Below are 19,401 nucleotides of genomic sequence, written 5' to 3'. Positions count from 1 at the left end.
GCTAAGAGCTGTAGGTAGTCACCTTGTAGGGTGAGGAGGTGAGAAGTAAGAGAGCAGGCTGAGAATCACACCCCTGGAGTTAGGCACTGGAGGTGAGAGGGAGCCAGGATTTCAGTGCTTAATCCTTTTTTTGGATCTAGTTCTCAGCTCACATTGCTGAACCAAAATAAGAGATGGTTTTCAGATTAATATATCTTAAGTAAAGGCTCTTTTGCAATTCTCTTTATGTCTGTGTTTCAAAATCTGCTCCTTTTTGAATTTTTGCACTGATTTAGCTATATTGATTCAGAAATTGTTTTAAATTCTTACTTGGGCACAGTTATCTGGTATACTAGTGCTTATAGAAACACAATTAATTCCTGTAAATAAGCTTGAGAAGGCGTGAGCTGTTTTTAAAACTTGACTGCAATAGCAGTCAGTCTTTCGATGCCAAACACTGGGGGAGGGAAAACAAGTCCCTAAGCTTCTATCTCAGCTTCTAAATCAAGATCTTCCTAACATCTCCCACTCTTTAATTTCCTTACTCTTTAATTTTCCTTACTTGACCACTTTTTTCATATTAGCTTTACCACATAGCCACAGGATACTTTTTTTTAATCATTATTAGAATTAAGCAGACTCTTCAAGAAATGCTGATAAGCTCCTTAAATTTTATAAATGTATGCTAAAGAGGAAATAGTTATGAGTTTCCTCTATAAATACAAAGCAATCAGGCTTGGATGAATTTAATAAGTGTCTTCCAAGTTACTCATGAGGGCATCAGGTATTTGGGATGGCCTGAACCAGCCACTGCAAAGGCATTGTACTACCAATTAGCTGAAGGGGGTTTATCCACACAGCCAAAAAGATACTTGGTGGAGTATGTGGTTCTCAACTGTTACAGCTACAGAAACTGCTCCTGATGCTTTTCAAATAATGGTGAATCTTTGGCACAGCGTCTCTACAAAGTATGCATTTTGGGATTTTCTCCAAATCTTACTCTTTTAAGCAGAAAATACAGGTTGCACTACAAATACATGAGGTTTAGAGCCTTACAGTGTTGTATCTTAAGACATGAGCATTGCAAACTTAACAAATGGGTTTTGGTAAGGTTTGTTTCTCTGAAGTCCTGTTGTCCTGTTCTGTGGTTGCGGAAGTGGGATATTTGTGTAGCTGCAATCCTATGTTAAATATTCTTTCGTACAATAAATATTTAACTACCAAGATAATGTTAGCAAACTGAAGATCAAAGTTACTTGTTTAATGTATTACTTATTCAGACAGGAGCTGTAAGATGCTTTTCTTCTTTTTTTCTTTGAGGTAGACTTCTTTTTTTTTACACTGCTCCTTCCCCTTTTTCCAATTGTCTTGCTGTTCTGTGTATTTTTATATATAGCACCTTCTTCAGATGAGCTTGTGTTTATGTTTCAAGTCTTTTGATGAGAAATTTCTATGTTGCCATTACTCTCTTTTTCAAGAAGACATTTAACTTGTTGGCTGCAAGCTGTCTTATTGTTAGGAAGGTACATGGTTATTAATAAAACTCTCTCTCTTCCAAAAGCTCAGATACAGGAATCAACTGTGGTGATGCTGTTCTCGTATCCTGTACTCTGTAGACTTCTTGTATCATAAACAGTTTTAGAGGTTTGCTGTGTGTCTTCCTACAGTTTCATAGTAGACTGCTTAGTAAGGAAACAAAGTTTAGTCAGCTGACTGACAGTTGCTTTGTTACTTCTGAAAAAAAGTACAAAATCTGGTCAGACACACTAGAAAGAGCAAATAATCTCTTCTCTGCTCTTCTCTGTTGGAGGCTTACTATTTTATAAACTTCTGAGCTAGGTGAAGAAATAGTGTGTGCCAGTGTTTAAAATATTCTCTTTGCATCATTAAGAAATCTGAAGCTGCCATTGTTTCACCCATCTTCCCAAGGGAAACTCATAGAAAATAACTAGATGTAAGGAACTGCCTCTGTATTTCAATGTCCAGCATCTGCTGAGCGAATTTCACAAAGACAACTGCTGGATCTCTCCTGACCTCCAGGCTGTGTTTTTACCAGCTTTTTTGTATGCCTGCTTGACTGAGAGTTGTGAGTCATTGGTGACTTCTGCAGATGCAAAACTGTAGCGCTGCACAAGGCAGGCATCCCTGATTCGTGTGAGCGTGCAGTAGACAGCAATTTGCATGAGTTCGTAGGGTCACACAGCAGGTCTGTCTGCTATCATGTGTGTCTGTCAGTGTTTTCTAGAGTACCATTTTAATTCTCTCTTTAAAGAGCGACTGGTCTCAAATGAATGGGAAGCTGCCTCCAGGGAGTGAGAAGGGTTACTGGCCATTAGCAACTGGTCCAGTCTCTTTGCTTGTCTGGGACCTATTAGCACATCTGTGGGGAAACAGCAGTTACATGTGAACCATTTTCTACATTCATCAAAGGGAAAACAAAGGATGATTCCATTAGAAAGGCACCGTAACAGCCAAATGAGCAAAAGGAGCCAAATTTCTGTCCTGCCCCTCTGTCCTTTTAACTCTGTCTCGCTCCATCTCAGACATCCAGCTTCCCATTACTTAAGTCTCTGAAAGCCTCTTCCTGCCTTTATTGTTTTGCCAGTTGCTGCCTTCAATTTACTGCACTGATAAGTACTTCCCAGGCTGTAAATGTGTGGTCAAGATATTTCTGAAACCGACCCATGTTTTGATTGTAGCTGCAGGAGGAATGGTCAGCAGCAAAACTACATGGGGAGGCCACTCCTTACACCAGGACAGGTATAGGTTTTGGGGAGAGGGAGGGTTGTGTCTCATGGGGAGACATGTGAGGTAATGTATGGGATAACAGGACCAAAGAAGATAAAATAAACATTCACTTAACCTCCCCTCTTCACAAGGTGATACCCTTGCTTTTATTAGATGTAAAGTGACTGCAGTTGTTCTTCAGCTTGGAGAACGCTGGAAACAAAGAAGAGTGAGAAATCAGATATGGTCATCAATGCTGGAAATGATAGCAGGTAGGTAGGAGGTGTTGAAGTCCCCCTTCACTGATGTCTGTGATTGCAGATAATAATTTTATCTTGTCTTGATACAATGTAGCTGCAGAGATGGAAAGGGGAAGATGGATGTGTTTTAACATCTTACTTTTTGGGACACAGCTATAACCTCTACTGTTTGGGTGACCAGCACAAGCCTGTAGAGCTTGACATGCTTGAGAAGCTCCATACGTGTCTGTAATTCCTGTGGCATCACTGTAATGTGTGGCGTGGATGTTTGCAATGTGGCTGCCTGCCAGCATGGGCCTAGAAAGTATTATGCCATGAGCAGTTAGTCTACAGTGGGAAAAAAATGGAAATTACAGAATTATATGGAGTGAAAAAGCTTCTTCCAAAGGAAAATGGATTTGGAAGCCATGGGTTTATCAGACAAGAACTTTGATACCAAACTTCCTGAATTTTAATACAAGTTAGAGGCTCTTTGCCTTAAAACTGACTGAAAAGTGGTGTGAAACTGAAAGCAGTGCTCTTAAAACTGTCATAACTCTTGGAAGATTTAACAGCTTCAAAAAAGACAGTACCCAGGGACTATGCTACTATAAAAGAATTTTGGCTCAGTTAAAAATAAGACAAAATAACTTTGTGGGGAAAAATGTAGATCTCCAAGCTGAACGTGTCAGAAAGTTTAGGTAAATAGGGCCTAGGATTTCTCAGTAATGTAATTAATAAATGTGATTTTTCTAGCTTGGCTTTAAGAGAATATAGCTGGCAAAGATAAATAATAATAAAATATTAAAATATTTTGTAACAGATATATGATAATAAATGTACAGGGTCTTTGTCTTTCAGAACTGAAGGGTTGACTATTTCCCCATACATTTTTTAAAATAACTAAAAAAAAATGTTTTTTCTTGGGCTGGCCCAGTCTCATTAAAGGCGTGTAACAGTGTAACCAGTCAAGAATATATGCTGATAAGGTGTTTTTTTCCCCTGACTTGACCTGTGTGACTAGGTTAACAAAGCAGACTTATTCATGAAAGACTGTAAAGAGCTGTATGCAAGTCTGTGAATAGCAGAGGTAATTGCCAAGAGTTTCTCTGGAGGCTCACAGGCAGTAGTATAACAGGTATTGACAGTGTATTAATTTGGTTTCTGAAAAAAGATTGTGTTAGAGTATGTGAACTCTCATTGCTGTTAGCTGTCCTCTCCCAGATGGGTTGTACTTTGGTGTTGGAGATCTCTAACGTGCCTGAAGGACAAAGATTCTCAGAAGAGCTGCATCCCCTGGCATTGTACATATTAATCAAATGTCTGATATTTGTGATTTTATTTTTGCTTAACTGGGAATAGCAAAACAATTTTTGCCACAAATCTACTGAGAAGTGTGGCTGAAAGTTTTCCTTTTTTTTGAAGACAAAGTAAAATCTTCCTTTAGCTCTTCCTTTTAACCTGATGCATTCTGGGCAATTGTACTACCTTAACCCATGGAAAGTGGAAGTAATCATAGTACATGGAATAACTCAAGGATGCATGTTCAGATTTTACTGCTATTATTAGCTGGAGTTACCATTACAGGAGGCAAATGCCAACATGGTAATTGAGGAAACAAATATAGGAGAGGATGGGACAAAGCTGAAGTAGTAGATAACCAGTTCCATAAAATGCTAGAATTGCATTTTGAATGAAACCTTTGTTGTTCTTACAAATCCAGTTATCAAGTTATCCATTATTTTAGGGCATTTGTAAGTGAGGAAACCTGTTTGGTTTTTCTTCTGTTATATCAGAGGTCATCTTGGTTATATTTCACAGAAAGAGATAAGAATGCTAACCAAAATGCTGTCTAAGCAGCTCGAGTGTTAATCAAGTGACTTTCTGATTACTGAAAGTATTTGGTTGTGTGACTGTCCATTAGCATTCCTCATGATTTCTGTAAGCTTCTCTTTTGTGTTAGGTCAGCATGCATTGTACACCACATACTAATTTATGAACTTCTACAAGGCATTATGTGGCTCTGCTAATAGTTTGTTAGTGCATATCAGTGGATCCATTTTCCCACTTGGTTTCTTACCTACGGTCCTATTCATTTAACCTCTGTTCCTCTAGAAGAGTAGATGTCTAGGCCCTGAAATCATTTATAATACCCTTCTGTGTCAATTGGGTGACCTGTGTTGACCTGAAAGTAAATATTTAGCCCAGTGGACTCTTCTCTCAAAATTAAGCTTAATGAAATACATTTTGACAATTTGTAACTTGAATACTTTTGTGCTAAGGCTACTAACGCTCATCCCTTAGGGGCTATGTTGGATGTGAATGGCAAGGTTTTGGCAGGAGGCGGGCTGCAGACATGGCCTCTGGGCGAGGAGGCCAGGGCCTGTCCTGTGCCAGACACAGCCACTTCTAGCTGTCTTTGCAAGGGACCCATCACAAACCGCAGCTGAGCCCATCAGCAGAGTTGGTGGCACCTCTGTGAAAACATATTTAAGAAAAGGTGGAAAATGCCAAGGGGGAGGGAACACGGAGAGGACAAGGGAATGGAGAGGAGGAGGGAAGAACAGAGGGAAGAACAAGGTCAGAGGATGAGGAGATGCTCTGTGTTGGAACAGGTACTTGCCTGTGGCCCGTGGATAAGCCCATGCCAGAGCAGGTACAGCTCTGAAGGGACTGTGGCCCGTAGGAGACCCATGCTGGAGTATAGGACAAGAGTGAGAAGGAAGAAGCAGCAAAGAGAAACTGCTGTGTACTGACCCTGACCTCCTGCACTGCTCGTTGCCTCACCAAAGGGGCTGGGTGCAACCCGCAGCAATAAAAAGGGGGAAGGAGAGGTGTCTGGAGTGATGCTGAGCCTGGGAAAGTAGCTAAATATTTAATTGGAGATGAGTTAAGTTTTATAGAGCTTACACTGGCTTGGGGTAGGTGAATGGAGTAAGTGAAACCTTATCCCATGGAGTCTGTAGAGCTGTGGAGCCACTAACATCCCCTGTGCAGTGTCCCTTGCTAATACAAGGTTTGGCCTTAGCCATCCACCAGCAGTGTACACTTTACTGTTCCGTCCCCTTTTGAGACACAGACGTCCCACTCTGTTTAGTGTCTTTTGAAGTTCCCCTTTGATCCAGAAAAAGGGCAAATCAAAGTAATAGGGTGCAGACAGTTGCTGTGGTTCATTGCGTAACTACTGTCTGAAGGTGTGAAGGTGTGAATGAGTACTGGTGAGTCACGTTGGAGGAGCCCAAGACTTTCATATTTCATTTTCATTCCTCTCGTAGCCTCAGCAAGGCTTGCGTCTTGCATTCGTGGAGCAGTGCCACAATCTCTTCCTTGTTCTGTGTCCTCGCTCCATATGACAAACATCATTGGTAAGCCAGATGTGCCATCCAGCACCCAGCTGCATGTGATGGTTAAGATGATGGACTGGAACAGCAGTGGTGGCATGAGGCTGCCTGACAGCCCAGCATCACTGCTCTTTCCTGCCTAGCACGGCTTCAGCATATGTCAGGTGCTGGAGAAACCTGACCAGGTATGTCACTTGCTGAGAGTTTTCTAGAAGTGGACTTGTATGTACTGTAATAAATAAACTGGTACTGACCACCTACAATAAATATTTAACTGCTTGGAGGGGAAAATCTTCAGGAACCATGCATTTGGCAACCTAGGACTTGTGTTGACTTGAGCCCAAACAGATGTCTTAATTGCACCTGTGTAGGCAAAGGTGCAGCCATTATGTGTCCCAGCTGGGATTCTTATTATGGTAATTACACTAATATGTGTGGAGACTAATGACAAGAAAAGGGCCTCATTGTGAGAGCCTCCACTACAGATGACCTCTGTCCTGAAGAGCTTGCCTGGGACATGAGCAAGACAGGAAGAAGATGTAGCAAGGGAAGTTACCCTTAAACCTTCTCACAAGACTCTAGATTTCTTCTCGGCTTCTTTTTCTGCGTACTGTTACTGATTGGATTTCCCTGTTTGGTTGCTCACATTTAGCACTCTTTCTCCAGCAGCCAGGTGGAAGCTGTTTAGTGCAAGCATTCAGTGGTGTGTTGTGTAGGCTTGGAGGAGGGGGACATGAGGGGAGGTCTGGCTTACTTAAACCCCCAAGAATGTCCTAATCTTGTAAAGAATACAAGTCTCCTGTGTGCAGGCCTCTGGAAAGTTTATGGGTAAACTGAGACCCATAGAGGTGCCTCTGTGTCAAAGTTGAATTGTTTGCGTGTGGCTCTATTTATTGTTGCTAAGTAGAAGGAAAATAGCCCACTTTTAATTAATGGGGGAAATCCTACATGTACATTTACTTTGGCTTGGCTAAAAAGCTGTTTAAATTTCATTTAGCTAAATAAATATTAATGTATGTCAAATTTAAGCCTATTTAAACCAGACTTATTGGTTTGGCTTGCACCTGTAACCAATATAACTTACTTGAAATCCATGTGAAAGTGCCCACACAGGGATTTGTGCTGGCTTGACATTTTAATATTAGTTAAACTGCTGTAACTTGTAGGTGTGGACCTCCCCTTAGTAGCCTCCAGCAGTAAAAGTGATGTCTTTTGGTTTTACTAATGGCAGTAGTCAACATTTAAAACTTGACTGCACGCTGCCCACTCTGTTCACACCACTTGGTGCTTTTGCATAAGACCACAAGTTTACTGTTTCTTTTAAAATGTAATGTATTATACCTGACCACATCTGTCTTAGGAGCTCACAGCCTACACGCTTGTTTTAAATACGTCTATCAAGACAGTGCACAATAGCGCCATCTCAAGACTTCCAAAATATTGAACATAAAATGCAATTACACTGCATGAAGAGTGCTAAGGAAAGCCATCTGCTCAAAGTAACTGGCTGTGTGCATGTGGTGGTGAGGGTGACGGCAAGACTTGGAAGGAACTCTGTGTCTTGTAGTTCAGCCCATCATGAACTTCTGCTCTCTGGGCACATCAGTGCAGATGTTTCTGCTTTCCCCCTAAGAAGGAAGTGCACATCCCGTAATGGTAATATTTCATAAAATAAAGCATGACATGCCTGATACCATGACTTGGTTCATAGGAATATTATGGTTGTATCTATTACCTAAATGAAAGGCGTCCTTTAAACAAAGCTGTAAGGCTTTGAGGGAACTCTAAGTCTTATACTCATCATTTTCCTACCATCCTTCACCCATTCCTGACGATTGCCCTGAAGTCCCTTACCAGCATGTGTCAGGTTCCCAGTGGGAGTCATAGTGGAGTCTATCATTTCAAGTGACCAACTTAAGAAATGGGAATAGATAGCTGGGGAGGATTGTGTGCCTCCTGTGTCCTTAATAGCCTCTGTTAACTGCAGTAAACGTAATAGGACTTATAATTCCATTATAAGGCAAAAATGTATTTTTTTAGTTTCATTGTAGTATGCAATCAGTCATTCACTGTGTGATCTCATTGAGTGAGCTCTGTTTTTCTTAGCCAGCTTTCCTGAATCCTTCTGAAACAGCTAGATGGCAATGAAATTTCTCAGTTACATTAGGAAGCACCTGGGGGCAGAAATTCTCTAGATTATCTTTATTTGGTAGTCCAACTGCACTTTTGGCAATCAATTTTTTAATAGTAACCACTTATTTAATTTTTTTTCTATATATGTATTATATGTATGTATTATATACCTATATTATACATTTTTGTATATACACGTTATACATGTATGTGTATATATTATATACATGTATTATTACATGTATGTTTTTTTGTGCTTCTCATGTGTCTCAATTTATGTAGATGAAATTTATTGTTGTATTTTACTCATCCATTTCTAGAGGCATTGGTGTGTTTGGATACCATTATGACATGATATAGACAAGATGTTTATTGTTCTAGTAGAACAGCAGTGCTAAATCACACAAATGATGATGTAATGGCTGTGGTTGTTGGAGTCTGCAGTGAAGAGATGTGATATCAGGTTTTGGCTCAGCTGTGGGTATGTGGCTTAGCCCCAGTCAGCCAGTTCTTCCTCCAGTGGAAATATTTTATTCTTCTTTTAGAAGCATTATGAGAATAAAACCCTTTAGTGGTCAGATAGACTGTTTGGGGGGATGGTACTGTAACATCAGGATCTAGGTATCTACTAGCTAAGTAGTTGTCATAGAATTAAAAAAAAAATCCTGCAATTTTACACAGAGCATTACTTGTTAATTACCATATGGCTGCCTTTATACTGTTGCCAGTCGAAGACAGAGATGATACTCTCCTATGCTGTATGTTATGGAGGATGGTAATACTAACAAAACTGAAAAGCCGGATCAAATCTCTTCCCTTCCTACATTTCACGTTCAGCAATTTTCAAGGGATAGGCAGAAAATACAATCGCTTTTCTCAATTCTATTCTATGAAGAGCTGACTAAAAAATATTTTGAAATAGCCAATGTAAAATTTATTTTATTTTTCTCCTCTTGAAAAAACCTGCCAGATGAAGTTGGGAGAGCTAGAGAGCTGGGTCTGTAATTTAAGCACTTAGAGAAGGATTTTGGGATGGTCAAAAAGGACAAACATGCCCAAAGTGGTATTCTAGCAAAAGTTAGGTGCCAAAGTACAAAGTTGTGATCTTGAAAAACTCCGCTCAGCTGCTGGCTAACTCTCAAAGCAAGTAAACCAAGCAAATGCTCTACTTACTTTTTTTCACTTTATATATACAGTCTCGGGAAGAAAGACTGAACCTGGGGTAACCTTGGCTCATGTGTTGCCTGACCAGCAGGTTAGAGAGCCCTGTATCTCCCTGGTATTTTCTCTCTGGACCACTTCAGACAACTTTGGGTTTTGTGTAACGGCACAGCTCTAGCAGGAAGGGTTGAGGCTGCCCAGCTTAGCCCTGGAGCTACCTGTTAGATGCCTTCTGCTACAATGCCAAGCATGGGTTCAATGCCAAGGACCACTGTGTACTCACCTTCCCCTTTTTCTTAGGTGAATGCTCTGACTGCTTACTGTTGTGTGAAAGGAGCAGTTTTCTCCCCCGATTCGTTGCAAGTCTGCGTGATTCCTGGAAAAAACAGACGTGTGTTCCTTCAAAAGGGGGTTCTGCACCACCAAATTCAAACAGAGGAAAGTGCATTCTTCTGGCTAGGAGGAAGGCACTGGCAGAGCAGGATTGAATGCTTGCACCTCTCTGCTCGTGTTTCCTCTTGGCTGCCCTGGGCTGCTGCAGCATTGTGTGTGCACTGGCTTGTAGAAACTCCCTGCTCGGTGAGATGTGCTTATTTCCTGCAGGGTCCTTCTCTCAGCTTCAGGGAAGAGTGTGTGTCAGGTCTAAATCCATGGTTGGATGGCACCAGAAAGAACCTGGCTGTAGGAACCCATCTAAAAATAATAGTATCTTTGGCTGAATGGTGTATTTTGAAGGTCTTGCAAGCCAAACACTGCTGCATGCTATGAGCAGCTTGAGCCCCACAAGACTCTGAAGCTGGGTCTGTAGAGAAGCGTCCAATGCAGGACACTTTTCCAGGTGCTGGGATGCAATGCACTGTGCTGCTAGAGGTTCCCTGACCAGTCAGTGGTCTTCTAAGTGGATCTGAGGTGCAGGTGGGAGTTAGCATAGGCCAGCAATAAGCAGCTTGCACATGCCAACTCTGTTTGGGAGGTTGAGAGACTTCACTGATGTAAATACAGGCCAGCTTCTGCTAGTTGGCCTGTATCCCAGCACCTGGGAGTTGGTCTGGGCATGGTCGGTTCAGTAGTGCAGACCTAGCCTGGATGAGCAGCGTTTTCTCCTCTTTCTGGGAAATGGGACTTGTGTCAGGATATATTGGCCCTGCCTGTTGCTGAGGAAGGAGCACGCCTGCCCGTGCCATGGGTGTGGGAGCTGGCTGGCTGAGGTGGCACCAGCAGGGCCAGCAAAGCTGCCACTGCCTGGTGGCCCCTGGGGGGATAGACTGCGGTGACGTCTTCAGGGCTGCGAGCTCACAGGGACCTAGCTCAGGGCACTTTGTGCTCCTTGTGACGGTGGCATTTGGGAGGGGGTCAGGGTGGGTTAGTAAAAAGGGCGAAGGATTCCAGTCCTACCAGGACTCAACTTGCAGCACAAGGTCTGTAATATGGTAGGTTTGAAAAACTTGGTATTTATGAGTGAATTAAAGCACTTATATAGTTCATCAGTGCTTTGCATGACCAACATTAAAAACTTATGTTAGGTGCAACTTCTTCTGAGAAGAAATTTCCTGAATTCCTGCATTGTTTCGTTTCAAGGACTGTTTTAGCTGTGCTCTTGGCTTTTTTTTTTTCTAGAAAAGTTGCTGGATGTACTTTCTGATTGTTTGACACATTTCAAACACCTGTTATGGTCAGGCAGTAGTGGGTCTTAGTCACAGATAAACAATAAAATACTGATTTATTCTGTTCTTTAAACATAACCTGTAAACTTAATTCTGATAATTTGTAATAGTATCTTGCGCATCTTTCAGGTAAATGGATATTTGATAATTCAGTGCATAGTAAATGTATGTTACAATTTAGAAGTTTCTATATGTTCAGCTTTCTGTGAGTGTTCAGCTACCGTGGGAAGATTTATCTTAAAAAGCTGTAGAGACTGATCTTAAGGTTCTTTGAAAAAACGTCTGCTAGTTTAATGTTTGCTATCAACTTCATTAAACATTTTATGCAGTCTGTTCCAATTAAGACCATTAACATTACATGAACTGGTAACGTTAGGAAAAAAAAAGGGTATGCTTAAAAACATAAAAGCAGGGTTATTAACAAAAGTGACTTATCAAGTGTAAATAAATTGATCTGAACAAAATGTGCGTCACTGTACATGCATGCCCTCATTTACCATCTGGTTTCTGGTTTATGACCCTTGCTATGGATATATTTTGTGCTAGTGGACAAACAGTTGGACAACATATAAAAACACAAGCTGAAACGTAGGGAATTCTTACGGCAGTCTTTCACGTGCTTTGTATCCTGTGGGGAAAAAACAGTTTATAGAAAAGATGAGTTGAACTGTAAACATTGCATTCTGATAAGTCTTCCACATAATCATATAATTATGGTTTCTTTTATTTTACCCAGATTTTCGTTGAAGTCCAGCTAAGAATGCAACCAACAATAAAGTAAAAAAGCTGTGCAGCTGAAGAAGCATCCTTCTGCTTGGTGAAAATGTCTCTTATTTTTTGACAACGATTAAAGGACAATGGGGTCAAACACTCTTGGGAAGGCTGCAACGTTAGATGAGCTTTTGAACGCTTGTATTGAAATGTTTGGTAGGCTTTTTCAATATTTTACTTTGCTGTTCTTGAAATTCATCTTGTAACATAACCCCTGCTGTTCTTTGATTTAGCCAGTCTTTCCCCTGACAAACAACATTCCTGTTTTGTAAAATTTTCCATGTTTCATTTTGGCCCAGAATCACACGGGCCAGAATTTTAATCATATGCACACTGTATTAAATTTTCTTAATACAGATAATGCACAATGGTGGGTATAGTGGCTTTTAAAATGCTGGCCTTCACCAAGAGAAGTGTTTAGTTGAATTATTCAAGGAGTTATTTTTGGCATTGGTCTTTGTCTTGAGTGGTTACACAGCTGCCTTTCTGACCAGTCATTTTTTGAAAGATTTTCCGAATCATCACGCAATAATTGGCAATAATATGACTTAAGGCTCACGTAATCTTTTTGCTCTTAATTAAAATGTGATGTACCAGGTCTGAGGGAGAGAAGTGATGAAATAGACCTTGATCCATAACACCATTAGTCATGACATTTGTCACATTGCAGTCACATGAGTTCATGAATGGGTTTAAATGCTTTGAAATGGGGCCTTAATTCAGAAAGCTACGTTTAGATTCTCTGGAAATGCAGGACAGCTTTTGATTTGAATGAGGTATTTATTTTTTTTTCCCATGTGGAGAAAAACAACTATATCTAAAGGTGAGAGAGATTAAATAATTAAGGCGCAGATCTTGCTACTGAGCATAGTGCATCCCCATATATCCATGTTTGTAAACCTCCATCAAACCTGATGTTCTAAATACTTAATGAGAGGTATCAGAGCCCATATACTTGTTGTCTCTTGGAAATCATGCCTGTCTTTCTTGTATACACAATCTTTTGACAAGCGTAGTCCTTGTGTGGTTCCCTTTTCATACGTGCATGTCGTCTACTATCTTTTAAAAGAGTGACAGACGGAGAATAATCTAAGATTGCAGATGTTGAGGAACACTGATGGTCAGCTAACCTGCCAGGGAATAAATCTTTGTGTAGTTTCAGCGGCTACATTGCAAAGACGCAAGGGTCTATATGGCAGCTGGAGATGGCACCCTGGGCACAGATGTGAGGTCCTGCTTTGACATTGAATTCTTTGAGCCAGATCCCTTTTTTAACAATCTAATTGTTAACATAAAGCTATAAAGCTGCAGTAAAACAAATATTGGAAGTGGTTATACATGGAAGTGGTTGTATTTAAGTAATGTCCGCACCATTTTGGTGGACTAATATTGGATTTGTTCTTTGGATTACTGGCAGTCTTTGTATAACATTTAGCATAGTGCTGTCCATACCCCATAGTTTTTCTAGCTATGGCCTGTTATCTACACTGATATTTTTTTTTTTTTACCTACCTCTACAGTCTAACAGGAGTTATCACTAAAGGAGCATTTGTGTTCTTTGGTTTTGTTTCTTACCTATTTGACAGATAATGATCCAACATTTCCACTTTTGGTCCTTTCTTTCTGACTCCACTTGAAGAATAAAACCTCGTCTCTGTTCATGAATACTGTGCTTAACTCACTTGTTTCTCTTTTGCAGATGACAAAGGAAATCGGTGCTCCAGCCATTTGCCTAGAACCTTTCTTTTAATGCACCGGTGGTATCTGCCTTCCACAGAGCTGGCTGGCAAGCTTCTGGCCACATATCCTTTCAGGAAGTCCTGCAAATTAAAATGTCAAAAGCAGATTGTTTCTGTGACTGCATGTAAAATGTGTCAATTAATTAGTGACAAACAATGTCTAGGGGGGAGATTTTTTCAGCCTAAAAAGTGGAAGTCTGTGAGCTTCTGCCTGCTATTAGTTGTGGACTTTTTCCATACATACCAGTTTGCTGAGGCATACTTTGAATTAACTTTGAATAAATGGAAATATATTACCAAGATAACTGTTCAAATGTGTAATGGCTGGCTAGCTGGCTTTGGACTAGTATGAACTTTCGTTGGCCGCTAAGCACCTGCATGTCATCTATACATCGTAAATAATTCAGTAATCAGAAGAACTATCATATTTGATTAGTCAGAGCTGGCAAGAAACCGTTCAGCAGAGTATTCAGAGTAGTATAATATAGGCATTTTTGCCAGGGCAAAAACAAAGTGTCGGCCAGGAAATGGTCTGTGTGTCCTGAGATGCTGTGAAAGTGAATGAAATATCAGAGCATACTGTCGTTATCTCTAGATAACGAAGTTTGATACTGTTTTGTTATTCAGCTGGTCTAGTGTCACAGTCTTCTGTGGATAAAAACAACATTACTGAATCAAGGCACACAAAGCTTTCTTTAACTAGCCTACGTATAGAGATGCCAATGGGGAGAACTGCAATGAATTCAGATTAAAAATATGCTATTTCATGAGGTAAGCATGCATCTGGCCCTCTAGCATTTTGTTTTTATGCTTCTGTGAATACTGTCAATGAAATTTCTCTTTTTGTAAAGATTAAAACTAAACCATGGAAATATAAAGCTTTTCTTTTTTTATTAACTTGAAAGAGTGAATTTCTGTGCTTTGAAAAAAATTATTTACGTTGAGCCATCCAGCCTTTAAGGTACTTAACTGCATTGAGCTAAAAAGCTGATTGAAAACTTGTGCTATGATTTACTTGGTGTTTGAGTGTGACACCTCTTAAAGTGAGACTAGTTCAGTGCCACACAGAGGAGAGACACATTTTGCTCCAAGATGCAATCTAGTGTGGTAGAGGAAGATTATCTCTGGGCTGTGGGCTTCAGTTCATGCAATCCCTACATAATGTGTGACAACAGGAGTGAGTTAGTGGTGCCAAAGCTATTACAGGTCGGGTATGTTCTGATCCTTGCACCAACTGTCTCTGACCTAGTTTCTATGGGAAAGCTTTCATGTGTTAGGCTGTGCTTGTATAGGAGCATTTCTCCATAAAAGAGAAAGCATGAATTTTTAAGTTAGCATGATACTATGCTACTCTAAACCATTATTTTTTTCCTCCTTCCTCTGGACTAAGTTATATCACTGTGAAGAAAGGCAAGGGGTGTTATTGAAAGCAGGACTGATAAAGCCTTTTCCATACCTCCTTAAACAGCAGAGGAAACATCTTGTTTACATGGTTCTCATGGTAGAACTGCCACTCATATTCACATTCTCATTTTCATTGAAAAATCTTTTCTGATCAGACAAAGTATCTCACTTGGACAAGGGATAAGTGTGTCATTTGAGTGTCCCAGCAGCGTGAGTCAGGACACCCATGTGTGCCTTTTGTGTGTGTCACCTGAGGCATCACTTTATAGAATCATAGAATTGTCTAGGTTGGAAGGGACCTTTGAGATCAAGTCCAACCATCAACCTAACACTGCCAAAACCACCACTAAAACCCCAGAGATGGCAACTCCACCACTTCCCTGGGCAGCCTGTTCCAATGCTAAACAACACTTTCAGTGAAGAAATTTTTCCTAATATCCATCCTAAACCTGCCCTGGCGCAACTTGAGGCCATTTTCTTTTGTCCTATCGCTTGTCACTACGTCAACCCCCACCTCTCTACAACCTCCTTTCAGGTAGTTGTAGAGAGCGATAAGGTCTCCACTCAGCCTCCTTTTCTCCAGACTAAACAACCCCAGTTCCCTCAGCCATTCCTCATAAGACTTGTTCTTCAGACCCCTCACCAGCTTTGTTGCCCATCTGTGGACATGCTCCAGTACCTCAATGTCTTTCTTGTAGTAAGGGGCCCAAAAATGAACACAGTACTCGAGGTGGGGCCTCATCAGTGCTGGGTACAGGGTAACAATCACTTCCCTAGTTCTGCTCACAACACTATTCTTGATACTTTAATTTTGCATTTCAACAGAATGCTGCTGTGTTGTGCTGTGGTGAGTTAACCAAAGGAAATTATTCGATAAAATGGCTTTTCCCAGTTCAGCAGCAAGTTGGGGTAGTCCACCCTCTCTGCCCAAAAGCCAATGGGTTTGAATTTATAAGTCCTATTGAATAAAATGTGAGTATATATATGCAGCCACCAAATGTTACACCTGAATCCCTGGGCATCTCTGAGCCTCTGCCTGTGGATTTCAGATACTGGATTTTGGAATTTCCTGCGGAGTTTAACTTGGATCTTGGGCTGATTCGTTTGACTGAAGAGTTTCGAGAAGTAGCCAGCCAGCTCGGACATGAGGATCACATTCATCTCATTGATATCTCCAGCATGTAAGGATGTTATGAGATTTCGTATATCTCTCTCTGTCTCTGTAACGATAGAACTCTAGTTTTGTGCAAAATATGAAAATTTTAAGGGCTATCTTGATCTTGAGAGAGCAAAAAAGCAGTTACAAAAAGATTATATTGTCTTCTAAATTTGAAGTTACTAAAAATTTGGAATTCTAATTGTAGTGTCACAGTAAAGAGAATATTCTTATCTGTATGTAAATTTTTAATATATGCAGGAAAGAAATAATTTTCTTGACAAAGCTAGTGCCAATTAAGTGATTAATACTACTTTTTTCCTGTCATTTTTCATACAGAATGACAAGCAGTGCAGTGACTCGGATGTTGTGTAAATCTTGCATTTTCTCAGGGAGCTTTTTGTTCTCTCATCAGTAACCTGTTAATTTTTTCTAATGGCTTTCTGTGTACTTCTTTTCTATGCTTTAGCATTCACATTTGTGGTTTTATTGCATCAAAATGATTACACTACTATTTCCTTGACATGCTGAAATGAAAGTTACCTTTTAAAGATCACCAGACAGACTCTTGTATTTTACCTGATATTGTAGCTTTTCTTTTAAAATATGGCATGTGCACACTGACTTTTCCTTATTTAAAAAAGTCATAGTAACCTGGAAGGACAGCACTACTAACCTCAGTGAAGGTTGCAAGACTTCCTGCAAGAACAGTACCAGTGAAATCACATGAATATTGTCTCTTAAATTTTCACTTTAAAATGTTGTTTGCAACCTCTTCCTGCTCTCTGAAGTGCTTTTACATTATTCCATTGCTTGCAAGCAAATGATTTACCTTTTTGTCCACTCACTTCTTAGTGTTTTGTTAGCTGTTTGACTGTTTCTGCTGTTCCATTACTTCATGGACCCGTGGTTTTACAGAGTAAAAATTAATCCGTGATGCTATTCAAGTCTTTTTTTATTCTGTATCAGAATTTGGTGTGGCCTGTTCTTGTATTCCCAAGGCATTTTTTAATTATGGCTTCCTGTATCATAGAGAAGAGTACGTTGTCCTTTTGTTCTGATAGAAATCTGCTACGATTTATCATTTGCAGTAGCACCTCCAAATCACTTGTCTTCTGTTATGCACCCAAACAGGTCTTATTCTGAGTGTTTGTTATGTGCTGGATGTCACAGATCAGAAAACTCATGATCTGTCTCTTGGTAATTTTATACTGTGTGTGTAAACCATTTGCTATGCTCACATGTACCCACGCAGAAATGAGAATTGTACTTATTTTCTGTTGCAGTCCTTCCTATGACTGGATGAGAAGAGTTACACAGAGAAAGAAGATTTCCAAGAAAGGAAAAGCTTGCCTGCTGTTTGACCATCTGGAGCCCATTGAGCTAGCTGAACATCTCACTTTTCTGGAGCATAAATCTTTTAGGAGAATTTCTGTAAGAAACCTACAACTTTGTCACTTGCAATTAGGAACCTGTCCTTAAAGAGTGTTCACATGGTTTAACATTTATGACTTTTTCCCCTCAACATTTCAGTGTAGTAAATCTTTATAATCTAGCATATGATGTATGGCTGGTTCCACCAGCACTTCCTTGATCTTTTTCATGACTGATGGTTTAAGTGATAAAAGTTAATTTTGTGGAGAAATTCTGGGCAAAAATTATTGCTAAAAGCTACTGCAGCCATGTGTTGCAGCAATTGATTAAACTAACATTATTGTTCAAAATCTTCAGTTGTTTTTTTTTTTCTCTGAGGAAATTAGTTCATTACTTTTCAGGAAAGTGTCAGAGTCTTTGCAATGAATAATTTTTGAAGAGACTGAAATATATATAGTCGTTCTGTAGTTTCCATTCACTCCCAACCACTTCTTCAGAAACTGTCCTTTCGTTTGCCAACTTAGGATCGGAAGATAATTCAGACTGGAAGGGACCTCAGGAGGCCTCTAGGCCAACCCCCTGCCCCAAGCAGGGTCAGCTCTGAGATAGATCATGTTCCTCAGGGACTTAGCCAGTTGGATCTTGAAAACCTGCAAGAACAGAGACAGCACAACTTCTCTTTCCTCCTTCTCCCATATTGGCACTGAGGAAAATTCAGATACAGTTGCTTGTTTTCACACAGGATTAAATATGAACAAGAGGCAAAAATGGATAAAAATGAAAGTAGAAGCTAAAGGAAAACAAATGAGTAACACAAATGCCAAAAGAAAGGCTGATTTCTTCTATCAAACATCCATAAGAAAAAGTCACATGATGCCACTGTATCTGGTGGCAAATGGAAGCAGTAGGTTCTCAAGATGACAAGTTCTCTTCAGCAAAAAAAATGAGACTTTTTTTAAAGTGATTAGGAGCATGAAAAAAAAACAAACTCCAAAGCTAAGAAAAATAGGTGAGGTCTTTTGTTTGTTTCAAGAGAGGAAGGAAAAAGAGATCAATGAGGACCTGAGATCAGTCTAAATAGAATCACTTTTGACATCATTTAATAACGTTCAAAGGTTTGTTACTCTAGACTTCAAATCATAGGAAGATACCCTACCGTGATCTGTGCAATGCTGATCTCAAAGAAGGAGGGAGGGACAAGAAACAAGGGATGGATTGCTAACTAGACTTAAGATATGTTTTAATTCCTTTGGGAATTCCAGAAAGAAAGCTCAGACCTGCATTGAATTTTCTTTTTTCGTTGCTGTTTCTAATCTGTCTGATAATTCTGCAGCTTGAATTTTGCTATATTTCAGATGTTTTTCTGCAACCGATTAGAATTAATTAATCTTATACCCTCCTGTAATGCAATTAAGAGGTCTGAAAAATGTGTTACTTGTGTATATGAGACTGGTAACCAAAAAGCTTTAAGAATGGTACATTTCCAGGAAATAAAGTGAAGGGCACACTTCAAAACATAGAGTTTGAAAAACGAGCCCAGTATCACTAATCTAATTTAAAGAACAATTGAGAACTGCTATAGAGAAACAACTAGCATTTATTTGGAGATGTCAATGAGACCATGTGATTTACTGTAAGCTGTTCAGAAGAGTAAGAGTGCCACTTACATTTGCAAGGTAGGTGAAAGAGTTATCTCAAAGCTACGTAATTGTA

The 19,401-nt window shown here is 40.0% G+C and overlaps 1 protein-coding gene across 1 annotated transcript in view; it reads left to right on the top strand.

Annotated features, from left to right (window-relative positions):
* Positions 1-11,999: 11,999 nt before the first annotated feature.
* The window catches only part of RASGRP3 (RAS guanyl releasing protein 3), a 31,722-nt gene continuing 24,320 nt past the window's right edge, over positions 12,000-19,401 (top strand). Inside the window, exons 1-5 of the mRNA XM_082481180.1 lie at positions 12,000-12,171; positions 13,715-13,812; positions 14,458-14,525; positions 16,208-16,339; positions 17,601-17,748. Of these exons, the coding sequence (XP_082337306.1) occupies positions 12,102-12,171; positions 13,715-13,812; positions 14,458-14,525; positions 16,208-16,339; positions 17,601-17,748 (516 nt within the window). The 5' untranslated portion in view covers positions 12,000-12,101. The remainder of the gene's footprint in view (positions 12,172-13,714; positions 13,813-14,457; positions 14,526-16,207; positions 16,340-17,600; positions 17,749-19,401) is intronic.

This window comes from Vanellus vanellus (assembly GCF_965231255.1).
Source record: "Vanellus vanellus genome assembly, chromosome: 3".
Taxonomy (NCBI): domain Eukaryota; kingdom Metazoa; phylum Chordata; class Aves; order Charadriiformes; family Charadriidae; genus Vanellus; species Vanellus vanellus.
This window is presented reverse-complemented; position numbering and strand designations above follow the sequence as displayed.